The 25,704-nt window shown below is 46.4% G+C and overlaps 1 protein-coding gene across 3 annotated transcripts in view; it reads right to left on the minus strand.

Annotated features, from left to right (window-relative positions):
* Nucleotides 1-2,232: 2,232 nt before the first annotated feature.
* Nucleotides 2,233-25,704, minus strand: part of PRKCB (protein kinase C beta) — a 309,251-nt gene continuing 285,779 nt past the window's right edge. For 2 of the 3 annotated variants that reach the window (XM_058569842.1, XM_058569840.1), the window contains one exon: nucleotides 6,533-8,989. In XM_058569842.1, coding sequence (XP_058425825.1) covers nucleotides 8,831-8,989 — 159 coding nt within the window. In that variant the 3' untranslated portion in view covers nucleotides 6,533-8,830. Of the gene's footprint in view, nucleotides 2,883-6,532; nucleotides 8,990-25,704 lie in introns of those variants that run through there. The other variant, XM_058569841.1, reaches the window with a different exon arrangement.

Below are 25,704 nucleotides of genomic sequence, written 5' to 3' on the forward strand. Positions count from 1 at the left end.
TCTACCATTGTGGTTTGCTTCCTAAGCATATATCCCCCTTGTTCCAAGAAAAGCTTCCAACTTTTATTCAGAGAGCTGTCCCTCGCCCATTCTCAGTTCCTGTGGTTTGAGTGGCACTCTACCCACAGCTGCAGAGGTGCAGCTCATGATGTATGTGGTAGGCAATCTCTAAGATGACACCTGGAGGCCTCCCCTTCCCGGAATTCTCACCTTGTATAATCCCGTCCCCTTACGTGTGGGCTGGACTTATTGACTTGCTTCTAAGGAATAGAAAACAACAACACAATGGGATGTCACTTCTGAGATTGGGTTACTTCTGAGATTAGATGTCATCTAGATTAGGCATTCTCACTTGAATCCTTCACACCAGGGAAAGCCAGCTGTTGTGTGCAGAGGCAGCCCTACGGAGATGACTTCCTGGCGGGGAACTGAGGCTGCCAATAACCATATGAGTAGAGTTAAAAGTGAATCCTATCTCCTCCCCCAGTTGAACCTTCATATGTGACTGCAACCCTGGCCGACAGCTCGAGTGCAACCTCATGAGACACATTAAACCAGCCAAGCCACACCCAGATTCCTGCCCACAGACACTGAGAGGTAATAAATGTTTGTTGTATCAAAATTTTGGAGTGATTCGTTACACAGCAACAAATAACAAATACAATTTGGGTCTGGCCAATCAAAGCACCTCACCTGCCTCCTCTCTCTACCTGACATAGTGTTTGGTTCGGGAATGTACATGTGACCAGGCTGAGCCAATGAGAGTAAACTGGATTTTTATAGGAGCTCCCACTCTTTCTCACTGGACATGATCCGAGGAAGATGAGAGGCTGGGACTTCTGCAGTCTTCTTGTCCCTATGAGTGGAAAGTCCTGGACTATCTTGTTGGTCTCTATATCCCCAACACCCAGAACTATGCCTGGCTCAGAGTAGGTACTCAATATTTACGAAATGAAAGCCGAGTTTATATCCAGCAGAGGGAGAAAATATGACGGGCTGACAAAAATGGGGAGGAATCAGAAGTAGCAATGGTAACCTCTTCTAGAATATCATCTTAAATGGAACACGTCATCAAACATCAATAGAAATACGTGTATTTTTGTTTTCTAAATATGATGCATGGAACACACAGTTTCTTCTTCAAGTTGGCTTTAACGAATTGTAACTGGCAGAATTTCTAAAATTCTGTAGAGTCCACTAGGATCAATGGATTCACTGTATCCTCCCAATGCTCCATTTATTGGGCATCTCCCAAGGAGGGAGGAGATGAAGAAATCCTGTAGAGTCATAACGTACTTGGTGTGACAGGTGTGCTCTTTTCTGCTACCCACTGGCATTAGCAGCTACAAAGGCATGTGCTATAGACTGGGTTACTACATCTTTCAAAAAGAAAATAGAAGCATGACTTCATTCAGAGAAGATATTGGGCAGGCACCCGGTGATTCAGTAATGTGCCACTCTGATCTCAGAGAGAGTGGGGCTCCTTATCAGGCCAACAGCTTTTGAAGCAATCTCCCTTAATTCCCCCTCGTCTTCTGGTCTCCCTGGACAAGTATGGCTGCTGAGAAAAGAGCATGTACTTTTTTTTTTGGCAGATGCTAAATTAGGAGAAAATAGTAAAAGGTAAGTAGTTTTACAAATTGTGACAACCTCATAGACCACGGAAAAGTGTGCTCTCCATACTGACACCAGACTCCTTGCTGACTTTTGTCATCGCTGGAAAGAAATTTTTATCTACTTTGTGCTTGAGGATTTAATAAACACAAACCACACTAAATGGATGACTGAGCAGATACTCTGATTATGGGCACAGGAAGATATTGAGGTCATTAAGCTTGTGACTTGCAAATGGTGGTGGTCTCAACCTCAAATGGCTACAGCAGCCAGGTAAGTGGATGGAGAGTGTAGGGCAATAGGGCATGGTGGAGACTGTAGTGGAATGAGAGCACACGTTGCTTTTAAAGGAGATAGCCCTTTCTCAGTTCTGTCATATTATTTCCACATGGGAACATAGGCCCAGTGCTGCCAGTCTTCTGATTTCTTTCAAGTGAATCTGAAAGCCCAGAAATTTATACAAAATATCCCATTTTTTAATGTTTACAGTGATTTCAATTAAATAAAATTTTGTGCATGTGAAACAGAGCTCAACTATTGGTGGCATCAGCCTATGGTTCTCCAGTTTGTAACCTCTGTACCAGAGTCTATTTAAAAGCAGACATGTTAACAAGAGAGTTTGCATATATTAACTCAGTTTAATCATATCAATTCTTAAACAAAAAATTTCCTCCAAGAGACAACAGTTCACAGTAACTGCAAAGCTTACTCACAATTTTTAAAAATACCAGTCATGCTTAGCATTCAAAGATGATGTTGTAGGATAACCGTAAAAACTTTACCAGGAACATGAGCTTCTGACTTTAAAAATTACAAATACTGAAGCATTTTGGTATCAGACACAGTAGTTTTGACATCATCTGTTCATTTGATGAGTTTCTGGAAGTTTGGAAAATTGAATCTCTATAATTGGATAAAGCGCTTATTCTAAACTAAACATTTTCAATGTAGAAAACAAACTAGCAAGCTACACATACAAAGAAAAGCCCTCTAGGACAAGCTCTCCACATGTTGAATGCCAGCATATGCACCATGAATCCTGGAAGACTAGAATTGATACATACACTTGGCCTGAAGTCTTACACTCCAGGCTCAGCAATGGAATTTGCATTCACCTACACATTAATGACAAACTCTGGGTTAGTATAGGAGAAGCCAGCAAATTCATTTTGGTCCAAGTTCATGATGAAGAGTTTATCAGTAGGCGTGAGTTCCACAGGCTGTCTGGTGAACTCTTTGTCGAAGTTGGAGGTGTCTCGCTTGTCTCTCTGCCAAATGGAAAGCAAACACATTAACACAGCGGCAGCAGAAGAAAATAAGACCAAGACAAGCCAGTTACTGGGAAGCTGATGACATCTCATGGGCAGAGTCAGAAAGAGCCCTGTGCTGACAGATTTTAGCAGCTGCATTGTGCACACCATCCCCTAGCTTTCGTTTCACATTGTATGTTGGCTTCAGGAGAGAAAACTTGGTGTAAAATCTCTGAGAAAGGAAATGGGACATTAAATTTCTTTCAGGGTTGCCATAAAGTGGTGTGTGTGTATGTGTTCTGTTTTCTTTGCCTTTGAGATGAATTGGGTTGGAAACTACTTCTTACCATGAATAACGTCATAGAATTCGTCATGGGGTAGAGAGTCCCAGAAAAAAACATCTAATAGCGACCCCTGTGGCTAGGAGGCTCCTTTCTTTAACAGGGAGACCAGCTGCACAACCGCTCAGCCCCCAAGTAGGCAAAGTGGTGTGTGAGGAAATCAGATCACTGCTAATGAAAGGAGCTGACCACTGTCCGCCCTACATTCCCTGCTGCAATCTAGGCTTGGAAAGGATGCTCGGAAACCCACCCACAGACTGGAATTTGGGTCTTCATCAGCCAGAGGTTCTCTCCAAGGATGTTTATAGCCTGTATCTAGTCAACAAACTGTAAGAAACAAAACCCAAAGCTTAAAGTAAGGTCTGTAGGGGCAGCCTTAAAACAAACAAAAATTCTATTCTCCTAGTTAGTCTGGTATTTCTTTTTTTGGGGGGGATGGGCTTGATCCCAGTTTACTAACTACAGTTTGGGGCAAGGTTTACCAGGGAATGTCAGAGAGTGTTCTACTAAAAACATCTCACAGCTGTGAGATGCTCTCACCTCTTCAGGGTCTATGTCAGCCTATCGTCTTTTCCCATCCTCACCATCCACCTGGGCACAGGCAGAGCTGGAGTCCTCACCCCTCATGGTTTGATATAGGAGAAAACCGAGACCCAGGAAGGTAAAGTGACTTGCCCAAGATTGCACAGTGGGTTAGCGATTTTTACCTGACCACATGGCTCCTAATTATGCCTCATCTCAGCCCCTCTGACTCGAGGGACAGCCTGGTGGCTGGTTCACTACAGGAAAGCCAAGGATATGGCCTGGGTTTCAGCGGTACTGGGAAGATTGTCTGGCTGAAGCCAGAGTTGTATCAGATGGTCAAGAGGGAGGGTCAGTGAGGACTGACTGACTTGCTAGAGTCTGGCCAATGGCCATCCATGCTTTAGGGTTGACTCCCAATGGGCCCTGATTGGGAAGGATTTCTCATTGCTGGGCCCGTTCTCCTTTGCAAAACACCTCTCACAAAAATGCCTCCTTTTGGGCTGCTCCCTTGAAATGGGTGAAATGTGCCTCTGGATTCTCCACTCCGTCTTGTAGTGCGCGTGCTGGGCTGTAGGAGTGAGGGCGACGTCAGAAACGCACTTCAGCACGTGTGGCCAGAGCAGAGCGGCTGAAGGTGCCGATGGAGCTGTTTTCTGGATGATGGGTCATCTCCTGCCGCGCCCCACCCATTCTGCTTTGTCTTGTCCTGCCTGCTGTCAGCTCGTCCTATGCTGTCCCAGGCACCTAATGCGTCACTTCCTGTGATCAGAGAGAAGGTCGAATGCCACCTCTTCCTTTCATACTGTCTCTGCATCCCTTTCCTGACCCCGTAAATCATGCTTCAGCATCCTCTGAATTGTCTTCACGGCACTTGCTGCAGTTAGCAATTGTCTTGTTCATTTATTGCCTCTCTCCAGGAGGGCAGGGTCCTTGTCTGTTTCTTCACTATTGTATTTCCGGTGCCAAGAACAGTGCTTGGCACACAGCAGGCTGTCCACAATTATTTGTTGAAGGAATGAATCAATGAATGAAGACTTGACTAAGGATGAGCCTCTTCACTGTTCTGAACTTATAGTCAGCTCCCGAGCCAGAGACTTCACTCTACAGCAAAACAATTGTTCCCTTTGATCTTAAGGGTCTCTCACATGGGCCACTGCCCATTTTGAACCCCAGTATAGACTGAACTGTGTTAGTCCCCTTCAAGATCTGAGAGCTCCAGGGATGTGTGTGGGTCATGGGTTTATCTCGGGCTAGAAGGCAGGCAGCTGCCTTCTTTCAGGTCTCCCCTGGTAACATCAACCCCATGTGGCCTGCCCTGCCTGTGGGTGTCCAGCGGAGGTTCCCTTCCCACTACCCACAACTTTGAAAGTCCTTCCCCATTTGTTGTGCTGGTGATGTCTCATGCTTCAAACAGCCACATGGTCCAAAGAGGACTAGCCATTATGGACTTTGTCCTATTGGCAGATCCCCCTAGGAAATACCCCTGAATTTTATCCTAGAAGTTGGGAGAGAATGTTGGGACAATTCCTTTCTGGGTTGATAGCATCTGAAGCCACATGAGAATAGTCTCACTCATCCAGTGAGGGTTATTAATTCCATTGGCCTCCTATTAATTCCCCAAGAAGGTCACTGTGCCCATGGTGCTATCTTTTCTTAGAAGAGGAGCAGGTTAGTGAGAAGTCTAAGAAATGAAAAGAGGGGTTCCTGGATCCTGGTAGAAAATTAGCCATGGCTAATGTGGACTGTGTTTAGGTTTCTTTGGATTTTCTTACTTAGTTTCTTTTTTAAAATTCTGCCCTAATTTAAGTTCTTTTGGAAAATCTCAGCCTGTCTTATCTAGAAGAACCAGGTGGTGTCAAGCCAGGGGGCAGTGTGCTGGAAGGAGAGCAGTGTGTCCCTGGGGGCCAGGAAGGGTAATGCCTGCAAGAATCTGAGTCATATATCCCAAGAGGTGAGACTCAGGACTCGGAATTGAGCTGTAAAACCAGCTCCCTCTCTCCATATGGGTATCTGCCTCTGCTCAAATCTTGGTGATCCTGTGGTCTGTTCAAGCAAAGAGACTGTGCCTTTGGCCTTCTCGAAGGAAACCCACCCCTGCTTCTATCCTGCCTCTCTCTTCCCTCACCCATTGCACTATAGGATTGACCCAGAAATCTGGGTCAAGAGGCCGCTGGGGCCCCTTCTTCTTCAGCCTCAAACTGTGGTCTCCAGAGAGAAAGAGGAGCCCCAAATGCCTTTGATGAGTTTTTCTTTCTTTTAAGGAGCTGCACTGACTAACTCAGAGACTAGTTATCTCCAGATCACATCTTGCTTTTAATCACTCGTTTGATGACTGCCCTCCTGGACTGCATCTGGATGGCTCCCCACGGTGCTCCTGGCGCCCAGCATAGAGCATGGCACACAGCTGGTGCTCGGTAAATGCTGGCTGGGTGATGAATGGAGGGTGGTAATACATGGATGATGGCAAAAATAAACTAAAAATCTTCCTTCTTGGATAAATCTGCAAAGTATTGCCCAGAGATTATATATGTTAAAAGCTCTGTTTCTTGGTCTTCTCTGTACTTGAAACGTTGATAGAAAAGGAAACTGCAGGAATTCTGACTAATGATCCCTTACTTCCACAGAAGGCTTCCCTGACCAACCCTCGGCACGGTGTGTTAGGGGAATAGAGACTTTGGCTTGAGTATCTATTTCTGCAAAGTATTAAACTTCTGAAAAATAAGGGCAGCAATTTGGAGAATGTAGAGTGCAGTGTATATATACAGTATATTTTATCTATCTATCTATCTATCTATCTATCTATCTATCTATCTATCTTACATTGTTCTCTAAAGTTGTCTCAAATCATTTGTCAGTGGCCCAGTTTCTTCATGGTTTTGTCTTCCTGAGAGTATATCCGAGGAAAAGCCTGGTGACCCAACAGCCAGATGAAGGACCTCGAATAACTTGCCTGTTGGTGGGCATGGCTCAGAGAGGCCAGTTATAGAGCAGAAAGAGTGGTGCATTGAGAGTCAGGACACCGAGGTTTGCATCCCAGCTGGCTAACCTTGGGCAAGTCACTTCTTCTCTCCAGATGCCAGTTTCCCCAACAATAAAATGAGAGGGTTGTGCCCCGATCTCCCTCCTTCTCTGGCCCCCTAAGCTTCCTAAGCTTGTCAGCTGGGCCTTCAAGTTTGCTTCCCCTGAGGTCTAGATTGCTGCCACCATGGCGGCAGTGGGGATGGTCCCAAAGGAGAAGCAAGAGGGCAGAAAGGAATGAATGGAAGGGCCTTGGCCTCAGCAGAAATCCAAATCATGGTTTTCTTCAGATGAGAAGTCTTACTTCAAGGACATTTATCAAGTTTTTAAAGTTCCCTTGACGGTCTCTCAGAAGCCCTGGTGCTTCTGGAAATCACTCGACTTGTGATAAGAATTCTCTTTAGGGCTGCCTGCGATAGCAGGAGGCAGCAGGCAGGATGGGGAGCCATTTGCTGTCCTGATCTGCTCAGACGGAAATGGGACTTCCCCCACCCAAGGGGTTTCCTTGGGCTTCTGGGGGCTCATAAAGCTGCTTGCTAGAAAGAATATTTAGTCCAAGCTGGGAAGACTGGCGATTTTGATAAGAAAATCAAGAGCATGCCCCAGCCATGCTCCTAGCTGGCCCCTAAACTCGACTCTGGTGGGAAAGTGGGCTTTGAGCTCTGATATCCTTGGAGGCCCCCCTGCTAGCTCACCCCACCCCATTGCAGGCCACCAGGAGTCCCTGAATGGTCCCTGGTCCCAGCATCTCTGACTGGCTGGACACTGGGGCCAAGATTAAGCTGTGGGTTTAGCTCCTTTCTGTCCCGAAGCCTCACGAGGCCCCACTTTGTAGTTTGGGTCCACATTTTTCAAAGACAGTCATTTTCCTTGAAATAGCATTTCTTCTTCTTTCTTTTTTTTATTTATTGTATCTCGATGCTAGAAGAAAAATGGCACATAACAGATATCCAGATACAAATGAGCACTTCCACATACATCTTACAAAACAACATCAAAGTGAAGAATACAACCGTCTATGTGTCAAGAAATGGTGTCTTTCTCAGAGCAAGTAATTAGCTTTCCAAAGCCAGCAACAAACCTAGACAAATCCCACCCACACGGGCACGGGTCTGCCAGGCTCCAGAGCCATCTTCTCGGTAAATCAAAGCAGGTCATTGTGGTTAATAACATTTGGACACATATCTCAAAGCATGTGTAACAAAATGAGTAAATTTTTTTTTTTTTGCATTTGAACAACAACAGAAATAAAACCTCAAAGCAAATAAAGTTTGAAATGTAATGTAAAACCGTGGCCCGGTGGGACCTTGCTGGAGTGACCATGTCTTTTCAGGGAGCGGTGCCAAATGCCCTTTTCAAGTAGTTTGGGGGTGAAGCTGATGGAGAACATACAGTATCAGAAATTACAGCCCTGAGGTAGCACCCAAGTTGGTTGCCTTTTGACCTTTGAGGTGCTTTTAGATGGAAACTGTCTAAAAGCACACTCTTAGAATTTTCAAAGGGCTTAGGTAATCTTCTTAACTTTGAGTTTAAAAAAAATAACAAATAAAATTTTATTTTTAGCATGTTCTTTTCAAAGCTCATGGTGTCTCCAATGAGCAGAACAGAGGAATTTCCTCTAAATCAAAGCAACCATATACTTGGATACAAGCCAAGCTCCAGGTCCAGAAGTGGAAGAATACTGCCAGCATCTGATTATCCACTCATTTGGTAGGAAAAATCTAGATTGGATGGTTGAAGTTGGAGAATGTGTGAAAACAGCAGTGCAGAATAAAAGGGAGAGAAAGCAGGCATTTTCTGTCCCCACTGGATCTACTTAGCTGACATGCTGGAAAAAATAAATTGTAAGAGGACTTTGATAATGTGTTAATTATGCAGCAGCATTTCGACACACCATCTGCATAATCCCATCTCACAGAGATGCTCCAAACTACCTGAGGACATTTGGGCTCTGAAACATGGTCACTCTAGACTCATCAGCAAATAAAAACATGGATGCAACTTTGCAATGAAAGAAAATGTCACCACAATAGCCGTTGAGCTTGAATGACAGAAATGAAGGACGGAGATCTACACATCTACTTAGCTCTTGACTTCAGGTTTTAAAAATTCAGAGTTAACAAAGGAAAATCCTTCGAATTCTGATTGGTCAATATTCCTGATGACTTCCTGGTCAGGAGGAGTTAGGACTGGTGGATGGCGGGTGAAAAATCGGTCGAAGTTTTCAGCATTTCGCCCACACTATGAGAGGGGAAGAAAAGAACTTGTGGTGGGTGGAAAAAAAAAGAACCAAAAATCAAAACAACAGAACCAAACAAAATTGGGTGTGGTTTTCTCCAATCCCTTCCCTTTCACTGCCTCAGAGAGATTGTTTCAATGATCAGAAATGAGAGCAACATAAAATGCAAAATTCTCATGACCTTGGGCTCCCGACCTTCAGTTCCTGTAGCTCGTGAGCTGCCCCTGGTGGCCTTCTGGGCAGTCAGGAGCTGCGTGGCAAAGGCATGAGATGGTGGGGCTGGTGGCATGTAGCATGTCCCCCCACCCCACCCCAATGAGTCAGCCAAGTTCATCTGTTGAAAGAGAGGGGATTAAGGTACCTGAGATGTTTCATTGGCACAAGATGCAAAGTAATGACCCGCTTATACATCACCTGGGAGATCCCAATACTTAGCAGCAGGTCCCTCAAAGTGCTTTCCTCTGGCTCTCAATCAGGAACAAGTGGCATTTTCTAGCTCAAGATACAGGAGTTTACAAACTCCAGTCAATGGAGAAGGATCCCAAGACCCGGGTTTACTGCCTGCAATGCCTGGGCCACCGCAAGGCCCTGGTGAGCTGGGTAAGTCATTGACCCTTACTTACAAGGTGCCAGGAGGTAAACTCAGGCATTCTCTCTTGAGGTGGGAACAACAGGTGTGGGATGAAACACAAACCAGAGTTCGATGGGGCAATCAGATTCTAGGGAGAAAATCCTTGCCATTTCTCACCCATCCTGCGCCCCTTCTACTGTATATGAAAAGGTCCTGGTCTGAGGCAGAGTGGTAACATGTGTGTGTGTGTGTGTGCATGTGTGTACCTGTGTATGTTCATGCATGTGTAAACGTACATGTACACGCTAATTCCCACCTAATGAGAAGAGACCAGTCACTAATCTGGTGTTCTTTGTTCTTCACCAGCAAAATCCATTTGCACAAAAGTTCTAAGTGTTTCAAATATAGTGTCTATAGGAGGTAACCACAACCTCGTAATATAGTAGTAGTAGTAATAATAATAATTATGACAGCTAATATGTATTATGCATCTTCCCTATGCCAGGCACCCTGGAATGCTCTTTCCTTGCGTTATCTCATTTAATCCTCCCAATGACCCTATGAAGTGGGTATTATTATCATCCCTATTGTACAGATGGGGAAACTGAGGCCAGGGAGATTATGTAGTCTGTTCAAGACCACACAGCTAACCACTAGCAGAGCTGCAATGTGAGCCAGGTCTGAGGGATGTCACAGCCAAGCTCCCGGCTGTGTTTTACAAGAACGGTTGACAGGCTGCTGACTGACTGGATAACGGAGTGCAGCAGGGGTGGATGGGGAGGGAGGAGAAGTCAAGATGGGACCATGAGGTCTCCGGTTTGAATGACAGACAATGTGGCTGTAGCAATCACCGAGACAAAGAGAGCAGGAGAATTGGGAGAGATGACTATTTCTATTCTGGACATGAAGACTTTGCGGGACCTGTGAGAGTCTAGGAGGTGACCTGAGGCAGTTAGAAGTACCGGTTCTGGAGCATGGGAGAGAGATCTTGAAAAGAAATTCAAAGGACAGAATATGAAGGGTGGAAAGGAGATAGCAATACTAGTAATAAAAACCACTGAGCAGTTCCCAGGCAATTGACACCTGCCAAGTGTTCCACATATGTTACGTTTTTAATTCACATGACCACCCTGTGAGGTAGGGGTTTCATTCCCATCTGCCAATGAGAAAAGTGCCTCTAAAACTTCAAGCGGTAAGAGGAGAACCAGGAGAGAGTGACAGCAGACAAGCTGAGGACCGAGACGGAGCCGAGGAGAATCCAAGGAGAAGGGCATCGTTATAGTGGAAATATCTCCAAGAGTCAAGCGGGAAAGTCGCTGACAATGGGCCATTGCACTTGGCAACTGGGAGGAGTCTGACGAGAAAATGTAGGGCTGCCATTGAACTTCAGTGGCCGGAAGAGGGAAGGTCAGTTGAGAAAGTCGAGGAGCACCAGCTCCTCTTCCAAGCCCTGTGGTCAACGGAAGCCAAGGTACTAGACATGCGTGACCGGGACCTGGCTCTCAGAGGGCAGCCTCCTGCTCACTTCCTATTTGGGCAGAAGGAAGCCCACACAGCCACACCCTGCAGAGATGGGTTCAAATCCAGGCATCGCTACCCACTACCTGTGCAGCTGTGGGCAAGTCCCTTCAAGTCTCAGTTTCCTCTTTCGTGATGGGGACAATTCTCATTCCTCTCACACGCGGTCCTGAGGAGGATAACGTGAGATAATGTGTGTGATGGGGACAGTGGCTGGCTCAAGACATCTCAGCCATATGTATTATTTGGTTCTCGTGTTCTACTACAAACCCCTCCAGGGAGCATATGCTCCCTACGGTGGGGTGCTTTCATGACGTTTAAGTTTTAAATCCTGAGGAAAGAGCCCTGTATTTTTAAAAGACTCACGTCGGACTTAGAGAAATACGTTTGTTACTCCAAGCTAAATTGTTTCAGCTGCTCTGATATCTTGGCTTCAGGTCGCAGGAAATGAGAAGTGACCTTCAGCCACACACGATCAAGACTTAGGGTCTGCTCAGCTGGCCAGTGGGGAAAATGCCCCAAAAGGATGGACCCTGAGGGTCAACACAGGACTCATTCTCAGTGGTCAGGACTACTGCCCAGATTCTTTCATTGTTTATTCATTTTCTCATTCAACAAATATTTATTGAGTACCTACTATGTGCCAGTAGTAAATTATACAAGATCCGTGCCTCATGGAACTTACATTCTGCTGGGGAAGAAAGGCAACAAACAAATAAAAATATAACTGCAAATGTAAATATATATTTTAATGCCGGACAGAGATAAGCAATATTAAGAAAAATAAAGCCAGGTCAGGGATAAAGAGTGAGAATAATGCCATTTTCAGTAAGGTGGTCCACTCTGAGGAAATGACCTTTGAGGGAGCCCTGAGTGAAGTGAGGGAGGGAGCCTTTTTCATCTGTGGAGGAAAAGCATTGTAGGCAGAAGGAACAGCATATGCAAAGGCCCTGAGACAGGAGCTTGCTTGGCATAGTCACCAAACAGCAATGAGGCCACTGTGACCAGAGCAGTGGTCACACTGCTCTGGGAGTGGGAGACGGGTCAGAGAGGTCAGAGAGGTGGCCAGAAGCCAGATCATAGACCTCACCAGCCATGTGAGGGCAGAGGATTCTCATCTCAGCTTGATGAGAAGCCGCTGGAGAATTCTGAACACTGAGTGCTGTGCTCTCACTTATGTTGAAGCAGGACCATTGGTGCTGTGTACAAAATAGACCGATGGGCGGGGGGCAATGATGGAAACAGTGAGATGAGTTAGGAGGCTGTTAAAATAATTCAGGCAAGAGGTAACAGTGGCTTGGAGGAAGGTGAGAGTGGGGGAGACGGAAAGATATGTTTGCATTGGGGGTATATTTTGAATTTGGAGTTGACAAGATTTGCTGATGGATCAGATGTGGGGTATGAGAGGAAGAGAGGACCTGTCAGTGACCCGAAGACTTTTGGCCTGAGCCACTAGGGGAGTGGAGGGTGCGAGAGGTAGAGCATATTTGTGGGGGGGAAATAGAGCACTTGGTTTCATTACGGTAAGTTTGAGAGTCCAGTGGAGACGTCAAGGATGGAACGGGAGTCTCCTCGCTGTGGTGGGGACTGAAGAGGAGCGAGAGCTAGACTGATGGCAGAGGCAGTGGTGAGGGTAGAAGATGGCTGCAATCATCCAGAGGAGGGAGATGGTGGATAGCGTCGTGGAAAAGGGGGCAGAGCAGAGGGGATGGAGCGGGAAAATACCAAGAGGTGCCCGTGGCGGGGACTATTGGAGTGAGTGGCATATTATAAGGCAGACCTGCGGTGTTTCTCTTTGGCCTGGGTGTTGGGACCCAAACCAGTCAGTGCAGGAAGCATGTTAGCTAGACAAAGAACGTCTTCAGGGGCCATTTTTCTTTAAAAACCATCCATTTCCCATTCGTGCCAGAAGGATGTTGCTTTGCCAGGGCCTCCCCAGAGGCTGTGATGGGAGACAGAGAAACAGCTTCTGGCAGCTCTGCAGCCTCCTCTCCCATCACTCCCCTCACCGCCTCCTCGGAGAACAATGAAATCTTTAAGTGAGATAGCAGAGAGGAGATGCGAGAACAGGGGTTAACCAAGGGGGCACAACACAGCACAAGCGTGAGTTCCCTGCTAATAAGCAGCTTACGGGGCTGGCAGATCACAGCCTCCCTAAGTGTTTCCGTGTTTTTCAAATGGAGCTGTCACTGCCCATTAGCTTCAGGAGCGCTCCCTAAATGGAGACGTCAGCCCTCGGGAGGCACAGCCTGGATCAGCTTTGCGCCTGCGGTGTCCTTGGAGAATGGGCAGCTGGGCGGCCGGGATCTAATTACAGACGCAGTGTGGACCACACCTGCTTCTCTGGCTGTCCTGGGTGGATATTTCAGCCTCACTCAGCTACTAAAAGAAAACCCAACCCCCTTGTCATCCGGATACACCACTGGGGCTCCTGGAACAGGGATGGGGGTCCAAACCAACTAGGTTCCTTACATCAGATGGCACCTCTTCCAGGGCTGGAGAGGGGAGTAAGGATTGTGACTTGTCCAACTGTGCCACTGAAGTTAAGAACCTAGACAGCTGGTAAAGCTTATCTGTGAGCTGTTACATGTGAGCTCTTTTCTTTTTCTTCTCTTCTTTCTAACGTCTGTTTCACTGTGTTAATAACAGCTCCAAGTCTAGCTGTGGGATGTGGAGTTGGCTCCGACACAGCAGCCACAGGGATCTTTCAAAGACGCAAACCTGGATATGTCACTTCCCTGCTCTAATCAGCAATGGCTCCCCATTGCCCCAAGCCCACACTGCTTAGCATGGCTTATGGGGCCATTTAGGACTTGGCCCTGGTCATCTGGTCAATAGCCCCCTCACTGCCCGCATTCCCCAGCCCAGCTCCTTCCACCCCCAACACACCCTCCAGCTGTCTTGAACTCCTCCCAGTTCCTAGAACACTCACGCACTCTCTCACCTCCAAGTCTGTGCACAGCCTGTCTCCTCTGCCAGGAACCCTGGCCCCCCTCGGCACCCCCCACCCTGGGAATCTCCCACGCATCCTCTCTGTCTCCAGACAGATGTCACTTCCTTCAGGAGGCTTTTCCTGGACCCCTCCTCTATACTCCTGGGTTTATCCCATCAAGATACAGGATGTTCATCAAAGAATTGTTAGAGGAGTTTAGAAAAAACCTGAAATCAACTATCAACCAATAGGGAAAACAGTTAAATAAATAATGATACATCTATTTGAAGTATTACCATCCAAAACAGTTCTAAAAATTGAAAGAAGATGTAGAGGAATATTAAATGACAGAGTTATATCTAACTACTAACAGTGTGTACAGTATGTTCCCCTTCTATACATTATATACACAAATGTATATGCAATATCTGTATGCATATTATATAGACGCTTATAGAGATTGGGAAAGTTACAGATTGTTTAATTTTCTCCTTCATCTTTTATGCTTGATTGTGTTTTTGAAAACTTAAATAACAATCAGGTATTTTTTTTTTTTTGGAATAAGAAAAAAAACTATTTTAAATGAGGGAGCTATGTCTGTGGCAGAAAGGAGAAAATAGAAATAAAGAGAATGAGAGGATTTAGCCAAACTGTTAAGGTCTTCCTGATGCTGTTGAACATGTTTCATCTCAGCGAAAAACTCTAAGATCTCCCAAGTGGCTGCCCTAGGGTGTATTTTTTTTGTGAGGGAGATCAGCCCTGAGCTAACATCGGTGCTAATCCTCCTCTTTTTGCTGAGGAAGACCGGCTCTGAGCTAACATCCATTGCCAATCCTCCTCCTTTTTTTTTCTGCCCCAAAGCCCCAGTAGATAGTTGTTATGTCATAGTTGCACATCCTTCTGGTTGCTGTATGTGGGACGCGGCCTCAGCATGGCCGGAGAAGCGGTGCGTCGGTGCGCGCCCGGGATCCGAACCCCGGGCCACCAGTAGCGGAGCGCGTGCACTTAACCGCCAAGCCACCGGGCCGGCCCCCTAGGGTGTATTTTGATGCTCAAGGGATAATGACGAGGGCTAATATTTAGGTCCTGGGCATCTCCTGCCTAGCAGTATGCTGGGCACTGGAAATGCAATGACACCTAAGAGGGTCTCTGTCCTTGTCGTCATGGAGCTTACGATCTAGAGGAGGAGACAGATGCACACACAGGCCACTGCATGGTCCTATGTGACAGAGGCGAGGAACCTAAGAAGGGCCAGGGAGACTTTCTGGTGGAGGTGACATCTAAGCTGAGTGGGACCAGAATGAAGGGCATTGCTTCTTTGAAGGAGGGAAGAAAAGAGCCCAGGGAAAAGATGGAGGCGAAAAGAGGGCAGGGGACAGGCAACGATGCTGGAGAAGAGGATCAAGACCCATCCCACACTGTTCGCTCCTCAACCAGCTTTGACAACATGAGGCTAATGGCAGGGGCAGCTTCCCGCCCGGCCTCCAGACACCAGGGCAGCTTCAGGAACCAAAACTAGGAGGTCACAATGAAAAGGCACCCAAGCCATATAGCCTGGGTAAAAAGACAAAGGAGTCTCTCTTTTTTTTTTCTTAAATGTGCAAATTCAATGAAATTCAGGGTCTTTTTCATGCCTTACAGTTCTCTGCAGCAGGAGAAGGCAGGAGAGACCCACTCAGGGAGAAGCAGCCACTAAGCACGGAGCTGCACACGCATTTGATCATTTGCAAAAGTCGTTTGTGGACCAAGGTTTCCGCCCCCCCCCCCCAGTAGAGTCAGACAATATTCAGCATGGTCTGGCCTTGGGCAAAGAGAAGAAAGATTAAAGCCGCCTTTTCTGCAAATAATGAAGGTCCCTTACAATCGGGGATGTTTGATCTCCTGTGTCTACTTAGGAGGAAGTCGGCGAGAGAGGGGTCTTTTGTGCTCGACAGCAAGTTTCTATTCTTTTTAAATTTTCATTTAAAAATAACACGCAATGTTTTGTTTTCCTCCAGATCTCAGTTTAAATGCCACCTCCTCAGAGAAGCTGTTCCAGATCACCTCCAAATAAAGTAGATCCACCATTCCCCCCTCCTGTTCTTCTCCATCAGAGCACCCTGTTCACTTCTTTCATAGGAAATAAAATATCCGAATACCCCAATCTATAATTACATGTTTATTTCTCTGCTCATCTGTTTATTGTCTGTATTGCCATCTAGACTGTGAAATAGACTCCATGAGAGCTAGTGCCACCTCTGGCTCACCGCTGCATTGCCAGGACCCAGGACAAGCTCTGGCACACAGCAGGCACTCCATATTGTCAAATGGGTGAAGAATGATGTAGATTTAGTGCTTATTATCAGCCAGATACTGTGTAAGTGCTTTACGAGCATTATCTCATTTAATCTCCAGACAGTTCTACGCAGTGCCTGCTGGACAATGAGGAACGAGGTTAGAGAGCTTAAGTACCTCACCAAGATTTGATCCCAGATCTGACAACTGATCCAGACTCTTCTGTCAGTCTTCCACATTTACTGCCAAAACAAACAAGTTGTACAAAAACACCAAGAAAAATAAACACCAAAACCCTTTGTAACTCCACCGCCCCGATATCTTTACTATATTAACGTTTTGGTCTGTGTCCTGGATGGCTGGATGAATGGGAGTCCTTCACTCTTCAAACAAAAGTGGAATTATTACTTTATTCCTTAGCCTGCTTTTAAAACACTAGATGAAACACACTCCAAACGTTTTCCCATGTCAACAAAGCATCCTATTTCTTATCTATTCTTCACCATTCATCCTGAACCCACACTGATGGCTTCAAATAAACTAGCCCTCAAATAGTAATAATCTCTTTTATTTCCCTATGTTTTTATAGCTTTCATTCTCACAGGTCTGTGAAACAGGCAGGAAAAGGATTGGCTTCTTCTAACAGATAACTGGAAAAGTAAACAATTTGGTCAAAGTCATACAAGGTAAAGGAGAGGAAGCAAGATTCAGAGTCGGGTCTGTTCCATTCTAAAGACGACAGGCTTTCTATTACATCTCTCTCATTGACTTACAATTTGTTTCCCATTGTGTGGCATGGACTTAAAAGTTGACCTGGGTACCAATCCTGGCATCATCAATCCCCAGCTATACAACCTTTAAGCAAGTTAGCTAAATTCCCTAAGCCTAGTTTTCTGTTACAGCAAATAGATCTACCTTGTAGTGTGCAGAGAGGATGACCTGATGAAATGCACACGAAATATTTGACACGGCAGCTGGGAGCTGCCATTGGGTGCTGCCTGACCCAGTCCTGTTCAGCGAGCTACACTGATGGGGGTGGCTGTGCTCTGGCTACAGAGGGCTCCTGCAGGCCCTGTCACACCCCAACCTCTCCTAGGATATTACCATTACAGCTATAGGCACTTAAAACACAAAACAAAATCTTTCCCATTAAGGCTGATGGGATATGTGAGGCAGCTGCAAGGTGAAGCCAGGCCCTGGGGTTCTTAGTTAGAGGAAATAAGGAAAAGATGTGTGCCCAGGGGCAAAAGGGACACATTTCCACTCCCACCCAAACCGAAATCCTTTGGAAAGACATTTCAAGCAGATTCACCTACCACCTCTGAGTTGTTGTTTTTCATACCCTACTTTGGGGGGCATTTTGCGGTTGTTTTTAAGAAACTGCATGTGTAAATAAACAAAAAATAAGCTTTTTTCTCTCCCTTTCTAGGTCATGGACACGTCTCAACCCTCCAAGTTCTACTGTCATTGGAAGTCTTCATGGAGTTGGTACTTCTACCGGGAGTGGCTGCGGCGTAGGAGGCAAGTCAGTGAGCTGGGTGCCATAAAAATGAGGGAGAAGAGGGGCTTAAAAGGAGAGAGAGACTCTGAATTTATCCTACAGATATAAGCTATCGAAAGAATGAAGTAGATTTCAATGTGCTGATAAAAAACAATCTCCAAGATGGAAGGGAGTAAAAGAAGGCATGGAAATTGAACACGGGGGCTAAAATCCTTGTGTGTGAGGTGGAGTACTTCTGTGCTTGAACACAGCCTCTCTAGAAGGTCACACAAGACCCTGGTCAGAGTGGGTGGCTCTGGGAAGGAGAACCAAGGAGCCAAGTTAGGAGTCTTTCGGGGAATTGGGGGGGACCTTATTTTCGCTGTATAGCTTTTGATGCTGCTTGAATATTTCAGTTTTTCAGATTTTTCTTTTTAAGGAGGGAAGATCAAAGTACCAAATAATTTGCTCAGGTCAAGAAAGATAAGACAAGTCTTGAAAGGAGGCCATTTTGAGGTCACTGATGAGACCTCAATGAGAGAAATTTCAATAGAATGGTGGAGGCAGAAGGCAGACTGCACCAAACTGAGGACAGAATGGATTGTAATAAAGCGGAGATGACAAGAACTGACAACTCCTTCAAGAGTCTGTTTGTGAGAGAAGATAGGGCAGAAGCCCTAGTGGTAGGAGGGAGGGATCCAGGTTTGAGGGAAGGGGTTTTTAAGATGAGAAAGACTTCGCATGTTCATATGTTGAGGAGGACAAGCCAGGAAAGAGTCAGAATGGACATCTGCTGCTTTGCCTACTCGGCAGGCATTCCCTTTTTTTTCCCTAGCTATAGCGGCTTTATTTTTCTTGGAAAATCTACTCCTTCCCCTCACTCAAGATGTCTGGTATAGACAGGTGTAGACCCAGTCCCTTGGCAGGTGACTCAGACCGGGCCAATCAGCACATTCCACCCCTCTGGCATAGTGATTGCTTCAGAGATGGGCATATGACCTAATATCTTCCAATAAGACTGAGTTCCAGGCTGCTGGGAATTTTGGGAAAAGGAAGCTCTTTTTTGGCAGAAGTTGCTAAGATAATGGGATGTAAGTCTAGAATAGCAGTGTGCCCAAGAAAGCCTGAGCATGAAGAATGAAGTCAATGCAGAGGAAAGCGATCCCAAGGGATACAGAGAAATGGATTCCTTTTGACATTATTTTGGACCCTGGATCCAGGCACTACCGAATACTTAAAAAAATTTTTGTTGTTGTTTAAAAGTCAGTTTGCATCAGGTTCCTATTTGTAATCAAAGGAGCTGTGATTAACGTAGAGAGAAGCTGTAGACACAGACTGGACAGAGGAGATGTGTAAAGGAGATGGGAGAACGGGGGTTCAGAGCAGGAGGGGAGGGTAAGTCTTACATGGCGAGGACACCTGTTCGCTGACACACAGAGGGAAGGAGATCAGGAGGTCAAGATGACTATGCAGGTGCAGGGAGGGTGCAGGAAGTTGAGGGCCACCCACTCACGGGCACCCCTGGGTCTCAATTTCTCCCATGACTCAGGAGATGGGGCTATCAGCTGAGACCAAGGGCACTGGAACTTTCATAGGAGGACCTTCAGAAAAGAAAAGGTTTGGGGATTCGCCAAGGGGACTCAGAGAGGGACTGACTGGAAAGGCTAAGGGCCTGCTGAGATCGGAGAGCTTGCATTTGTGGAGGCTCAGAGGGATCAAGCTACTTCCCATCTCTTTACTTGGCTGCTGAATAGCAAAGCTAGTGTTTGAATCCTGGGTCCATTTGACTCTCAATTCACATTCTTTCTGCTTGACCCAGTCTCCCTGGATCCATTTGCTCATCTCAAGTTCTCCCACCCTTTGGTCAACAGCTTTCTGGGGCATTGTGATAAGAACTACAACCCAGGCAGGGCTGACGGCAGAGTCCAAGAAGCTGGGCTTCATGGACATTCGTTCAACAGAGCCCATCCCCCAGGAAAGTATTTAAACTCGGGACTGGACCAGGAGCCGTTCAAATCCCACACCTGTGCAGCTGAGTTTGGGAGAAGAGAGGAGAAACACTGCAGAGGCCAAGAGTACAGGCTTTGGAGGTAAAGAAATAGGACTTGAAATTAAATTGGCACTCGAACTTACTAGCTGTGTGAGCATGGGCAAGTTACTTAACCTCTCTCAGCCTGTTTCCTTAGGTGTACAGGAGAGGTAATAACAGCATCTATTTCACGGGGTTGTTGTGAGGATGAAATGAAATTAGTACAACAGATAGAGTGCTCTGCTCTCTAGTAAAATTGAATAATTTAATAGAACATGCCTGGCCCATTTTATTGTTGTTGTTATACATAGTGTTATCAATAAAGTCCGGTATCCATTAAGCGGAGTGTCTGTTTTCTTGCCCTGGTTCTGTTATATTCCCTGCGTAAACCACTTAGGCACATCTCTGGGCCTCTGCTTGCTCATCTATGGAATGGAGGAGCTGAATTCCACTTCTAAGGTATCTTTCAATTCTTGACTTCTGTTATGTTTCAGTGGTTATTGCTAGACATATCCTAACAGCTTCATGCTCTCCCCCAGCATGTGACTTTCCCGTTTCCCATTTCAATCCAAACTGTTGGCCTCTCTGCCAGGCAACAGCTCAAAGTCATGCACCTGATTTAGGCAATGATTTAGGAGCTTCACTTGGCCCAGGAACCTGCCAATTCAAACCATCCAAAAGGAGCCTGGTTTGATCTGCAGTTTAAATAGGTTCTCCATGGGTAGGTGCATGGATGGAAAGAGAGAGAAACAGACAGACTCCAGTCTATGTGTCCTAAACGACTGTTGGCTGTTAGGCGTGTACAAATGCAGCTAATATTTTGATTACAATCTCCGCAAACTCCACTCTGTGGATAATCAGAAGAACAAAATGAAGCGAGTGGGGAAATGTCTACTTAATGAGCCCGTCCTGAGTGCCTTGTTTCAGAGGCGGCCATGCCCCACTTCCAGGGGTTATTCATCGTCTGCCGTCTTTGTCAGCCTCGAAATCAAAGCCTTAAGGAACAAGTGAGATTTGCATCTTCTAAAATCCTGCCAGTGAACTGTAAAAGATGTGAGTATGCTACCTGTTTGTTGCAATATTTTAAAATACATTTAAAATCATTTGAATTGTGAGAATATTTAGTCTTTTTCTATTCTATAATAGACACCATTAGACGGTGTTATCATGGCTCTCTCCCATGAGCGCAATCACAAACCTTAAAAGGGGCTCCAAGTTCTTCTCATAATCTTTCCAAGAACATTGGGCAGTACGGAGTCCAGGGTTCAAGTGTTGGGTCTGCCACTCGCTAGCTGCTGGACCTTGAGCAAAAGTCCTCACCTTTCCAAGCCCGATGCCCTCATCTGCACTAGGGTGACAATGACACCTACCTCATAGAGTTGTTGTGAGAATTAAATGAGGTAATGCCTGAATGGCAAAACAGTGCCTGGCACAGACAAGAACTCAATATTTTTTTCCAATACATTTGTATAGTACAGGTTTTATGAGAATTATGTTAAATCCCAATTTTCAAAAAGGCATTGTTCTCTTGAGCATTTGGTACTTCAGGGGAGCTATTTATTCTATTCTTAAATAAACCATACTAAGTAAAAGTTAGATCCTTTGCTTAAGCCTTGAATTTGGAGTTTTAATAGCAAACATACAAAGGTTACGCTTTGTGGCTTCGATTCAGAAATGTCAGCACATCAAACACACATTCAGACACACACACAGAGACACTTACTCATCCGGTGTAAAGGGCAATTGAGTTTGGAGGAGAATGTCACATGAACAGAACTGCAGCTCGTTAAAGCAGCACTTGAAGCTTCTGACCTCAGCTACATAAACAATGTTTTCAGATGACAGAATTGCCGAGAAACCAAGTCCTGTGAGCATGATTTAGTTTCTGAAGCGGTTCAGCATTTAGGCTCCCAGAGGATGCGGGCAGTGGTATGTGATCAGACAACCTATGCAGTATTTTGGAAACGATATTAAATGAAAGGCTGGAAGAAAGTAGAATGGAGACGAGGGGCCCTGCTTTTTCAGACTGCAAGATTTCAAGGCTTTCTTGACGTGCAGATGCCTCAAAATTCTACGGGGCTTTGTGTCAAGCAAAGATGAGGCTAGGTGACAAGAACAGAACTGACTGGAATCAGTCTATGGTACAGGTGGGGCTGGAGTTGGTGAGGCCTGACACCCTGGCTGGAACGGAAGGAAGGAAGGAGTGAGCCCGCTGATCACGTCTGGACAGTCTTGGATGGCTGCCCACGATGAATGGGGCTCATCTTAATGTCCACTTCACGTCTAGCCGTCCTCTTCAACCCTTGCCTAGAGTAGAGCGACGATCAGATTGAATGTATTTTAGAACAACAGTAGAGCCACGTTTACTAGTGGGCAGGTCGCTGTACACACCCTCTGGCACGTGTTGGGTCTAAGACGCCATGGGCTGTACTGAAGCAGGGCGCCCTTGTTGTCTGCTTACTTTTCTCTCACCCTTCAATTTGCTGCATCTAGGCTGCCGGCTGGGTAAGTTGACCTAAGGGCTGCCTCCTTGGGGCAGCTGGAGACTTGAGGCCCAGGTTTGTGTCCCTACCTTGTTTTCACAGCAAGTCCTGCCATATGGACACTACTGGACTTCACTAAGGCAACTTATAATAATACATGAATGCCATCAAAATCTCCATCAGGCATTTCGATGTAAACATACTATGCTAGCATATCTTGCACTGTGACATTATAGCACCACATACTACAAATTCTCCAACAAAACGTGCTCCTCCATGGTGTGGCCTCAATGCAACCTCAGTTACAGCACAGCCATAATTCTGAGCTGATCACCCAGACAAATGGAACTTCCGGTTACAGCCCTCAGCAGATGGAAGCTCCCACACCGCCATATAATTACATTGACAGGAGGGAGGACAACCCATTGCACAACCACGCCCTGCTCTAGGCCCTGCAAGCCGGCTCTCTGAACTCCAGAAGCTTTCACGGCAACAGATTTCATTAGTTCATCCTCCTCTTCACCAGGACCAAGGCTCGGCTGCCACATGTTATACTCCAGGGGCAATTATGCAGGCAGTCTGGAGGAATTCTCCTTCAGCCATTCCTTCATGTCCAGGGGGTAATTACTGAGCGCCGACAAGGCACCAGGAACTGGGGCGGGGCTGGGGATGCCAAGATGAACACAACCCGGAGGCTCTCAAGCAGCTCTGTCCTGTCCAAGTGCCCAGCACCTCCCACCTAGATTATTGCCAGAGCCTCATAACCAGTCTCCTGACTTCACCCTCGTATCTACAGCAGTCAGAGTGATCCTTTTAAAACTCAAAGTCAGATCAAGCTATTTCTCTGCTCACAGCCCTCCAATGGCTGTCCATCTTAGCTGGAGTAAAAGCCAAAGATCCTACAGGGGCCTGCACCATCTGCCCCTCCCATGGCCTCTCTGATCTCATCTCCTTTTACTTTCTCCCTTGCCCACTCAGCTCAGCCACCTGGACTCTTTGCTCTCCTGTGAACATGCCAGGCAAGCTCCTGCCTCAGGGCCTTTGCACCTGTTACTACCACCTGAACCACTCTCCCGCCAGATAGACACATGGCTTACTCACTCCCTCACGTTCCTCCCATCTTTGCTGAAATGTCACTTTCTCAGTGAGGCTTTCCAACTACCCTATTTAAAACTGACCTCTCCTTGACCCGGCTCTTCCAATCCCCATCCCTCCGCAATTATCGACTTCAAACATATTCACACTGATTTCTATGTTTATTATTTGCCCTTTCCCTCTAGAATATAAGTTCCATGAGGGCAGAGATTTTCTTTTATTGCTGTGTCCCCAGCATATAGAACAGGACCTAACCTCGATAAATACTTGCTGAACGGATGGCCCATAGCACCTGGCCATGTCCCCACCAGAGGCCAGAACCTGGAACACACTGCTTCTCAACCCACTGCTCCACCATGCACTCAGCCACATACTCTGCCCCTCAGCACACAAACTAGCACCTCCCACCCACCATACGCTGACCCACGACAGCCTGCCATGTGCCCCGAACCACATTCACCAGCACGTTCTGTACTAAAGCTTATACACTTCAGCACAGCCCCCACCATCCTACATGGCACACTGACTACAACAGGATCTGCCACTCAAATCCCTGGCCTGCGGTGCCCCACTGAACCACGATCTAGCCCCAGCTACACGAAGTGTGGCCCATGGTCCAGCAGCACCCCATCACCAGGAAACATGTTAGAAATTCAGAATCTCTGGCTCTACCCTAGACCGGCTGAATCAGAATCCACATTTTTATCAGATGCCCAAGTGACTTGTGCATGCACATTAAGATTTAAGAAGCTCTGCTAGGCTACATCACGGCCCCCGGAGCATCAGACTGGGCAACGACAGACTGCAGGAGTCACAGCCCTCTCCATCCAAAGTCCAACATTCATGCGTTGAATCATCAGATTCTTCACCAGCACTCTGTCAGCGCACACTGCACAACCATACAAAGCTATGACAGATACAATTCAGCACCCAAATTATAGCCCTTTATAAACAGGGTAGTAACTTACACAACAACCAATTTATCTGCGACATCCTGCTGTACGTGAGAAAAACACCTTGTGCTCTAATGCATATCCCCAAAGAATTCCTTATGCTCCTCAGCATAGTGCATCGCAGCGCCCTATTTTATAGCTATTCATTTATTCAGTAAAAATTATTAAGCACCTGTTATACGCCAGACTTACGCTGAGCACTAGGATTTGACACCAGAAAAGACAATCACAGTCTTTCAGTCTAGTCAAAAATACCGACACTCTATTGAACAAGTAATTATGACAAAGTGTGATGAGTTTGTTCATAGGACACTAGCAATGATCCCTACTCAGGAATCAACTAGAGCCTCCCTGAGGGGGTGATGGTCTACTGATTTGATGAAGGGGAAGGAGCAAGGCCCTGGGAGGGGTGGGAGGTGGAGGGAGCATGGGGAAGGGCTTCCGGCAGCCCAGGTGGATGGCTCTGCATGGACAAAGCTGGGAAGGAAAGACAAGGCAGTGCGTGTTCGAGGAGCGGAAAGAAGCTCAGAAATGCTGGTTGTCATCAGGAGCTGGAGCTGGGGAGAGGGCAGAGGCTGGACTTTGGAAGAGCCCAAAAGCCATATATGCTAAGGAACAACAGACATGATCCTAGGAGAAGCAGAGAGCCATCGGGGGGGCTTCAAGCAAGAGAGCAACACAATCAGATGCACATTAAAAAAAATTACTCTTGTACCCTGAAACAATACACCAAAGCTAGCGTATTTCAGTCATTTCGAATGATACTCTGAGAACAGCTCTTTGCCATAATAAAAGATGGCACTGAGAACAACTTAAAAACCCATTTAAAATGATTTTAATGAACCTGCAATAACAGCACCCTTCAGTGATGCTGGAATACCATCCTTTGCTGTTGCCCTGTTTTTCTCTCCTGCATTCTATTTAACCACACACGAATCAGAAGCACTGAGAGAGACATGCGTGTCTTTTTTGTTTTTTTTTTTTTTTGGTGAGGAAGATCAGCCCTGTGCTAACAACTGCCAATGCTCCTCTTTTTTTTTGCTGAGGAAGACTGGCCCTGGGCTAACATCCGTGCCCATCTTCCTCCACTTTATATGGGACGCCGCCACAGCATGGCCTGACAAGCGGTGCGTCGCTGCGCGCCCGGGATCCGAACCGTCGAACCCTGGGCCACTGCAGCGGAGCTCGCGCACTTAACCGCTTGAGCCACCGGGCCGGCCCCCATGCGTGTCTTTTAATATCCCGCAGGGCACGTGGCACTCTGCACACACTCCCCTCGGGCCTCTGGGAAGGTGCAGGGGATGGGAAATGTGACATCCTCGGGTGGGGGTGGGGGCTCTAAAGCCAGCATCCGCTCTGTGATAGGCATAGGTGCAGGTTGA

Source organism: Diceros bicornis, chromosome 26, assembly GCF_020826845.1.
Source record: "Diceros bicornis minor isolate mBicDic1 chromosome 26, mDicBic1.mat.cur, whole genome shotgun sequence".
Taxonomy (NCBI): Eukaryota; Metazoa; Chordata; class Mammalia; order Perissodactyla; family Rhinocerotidae; genus Diceros; species Diceros bicornis.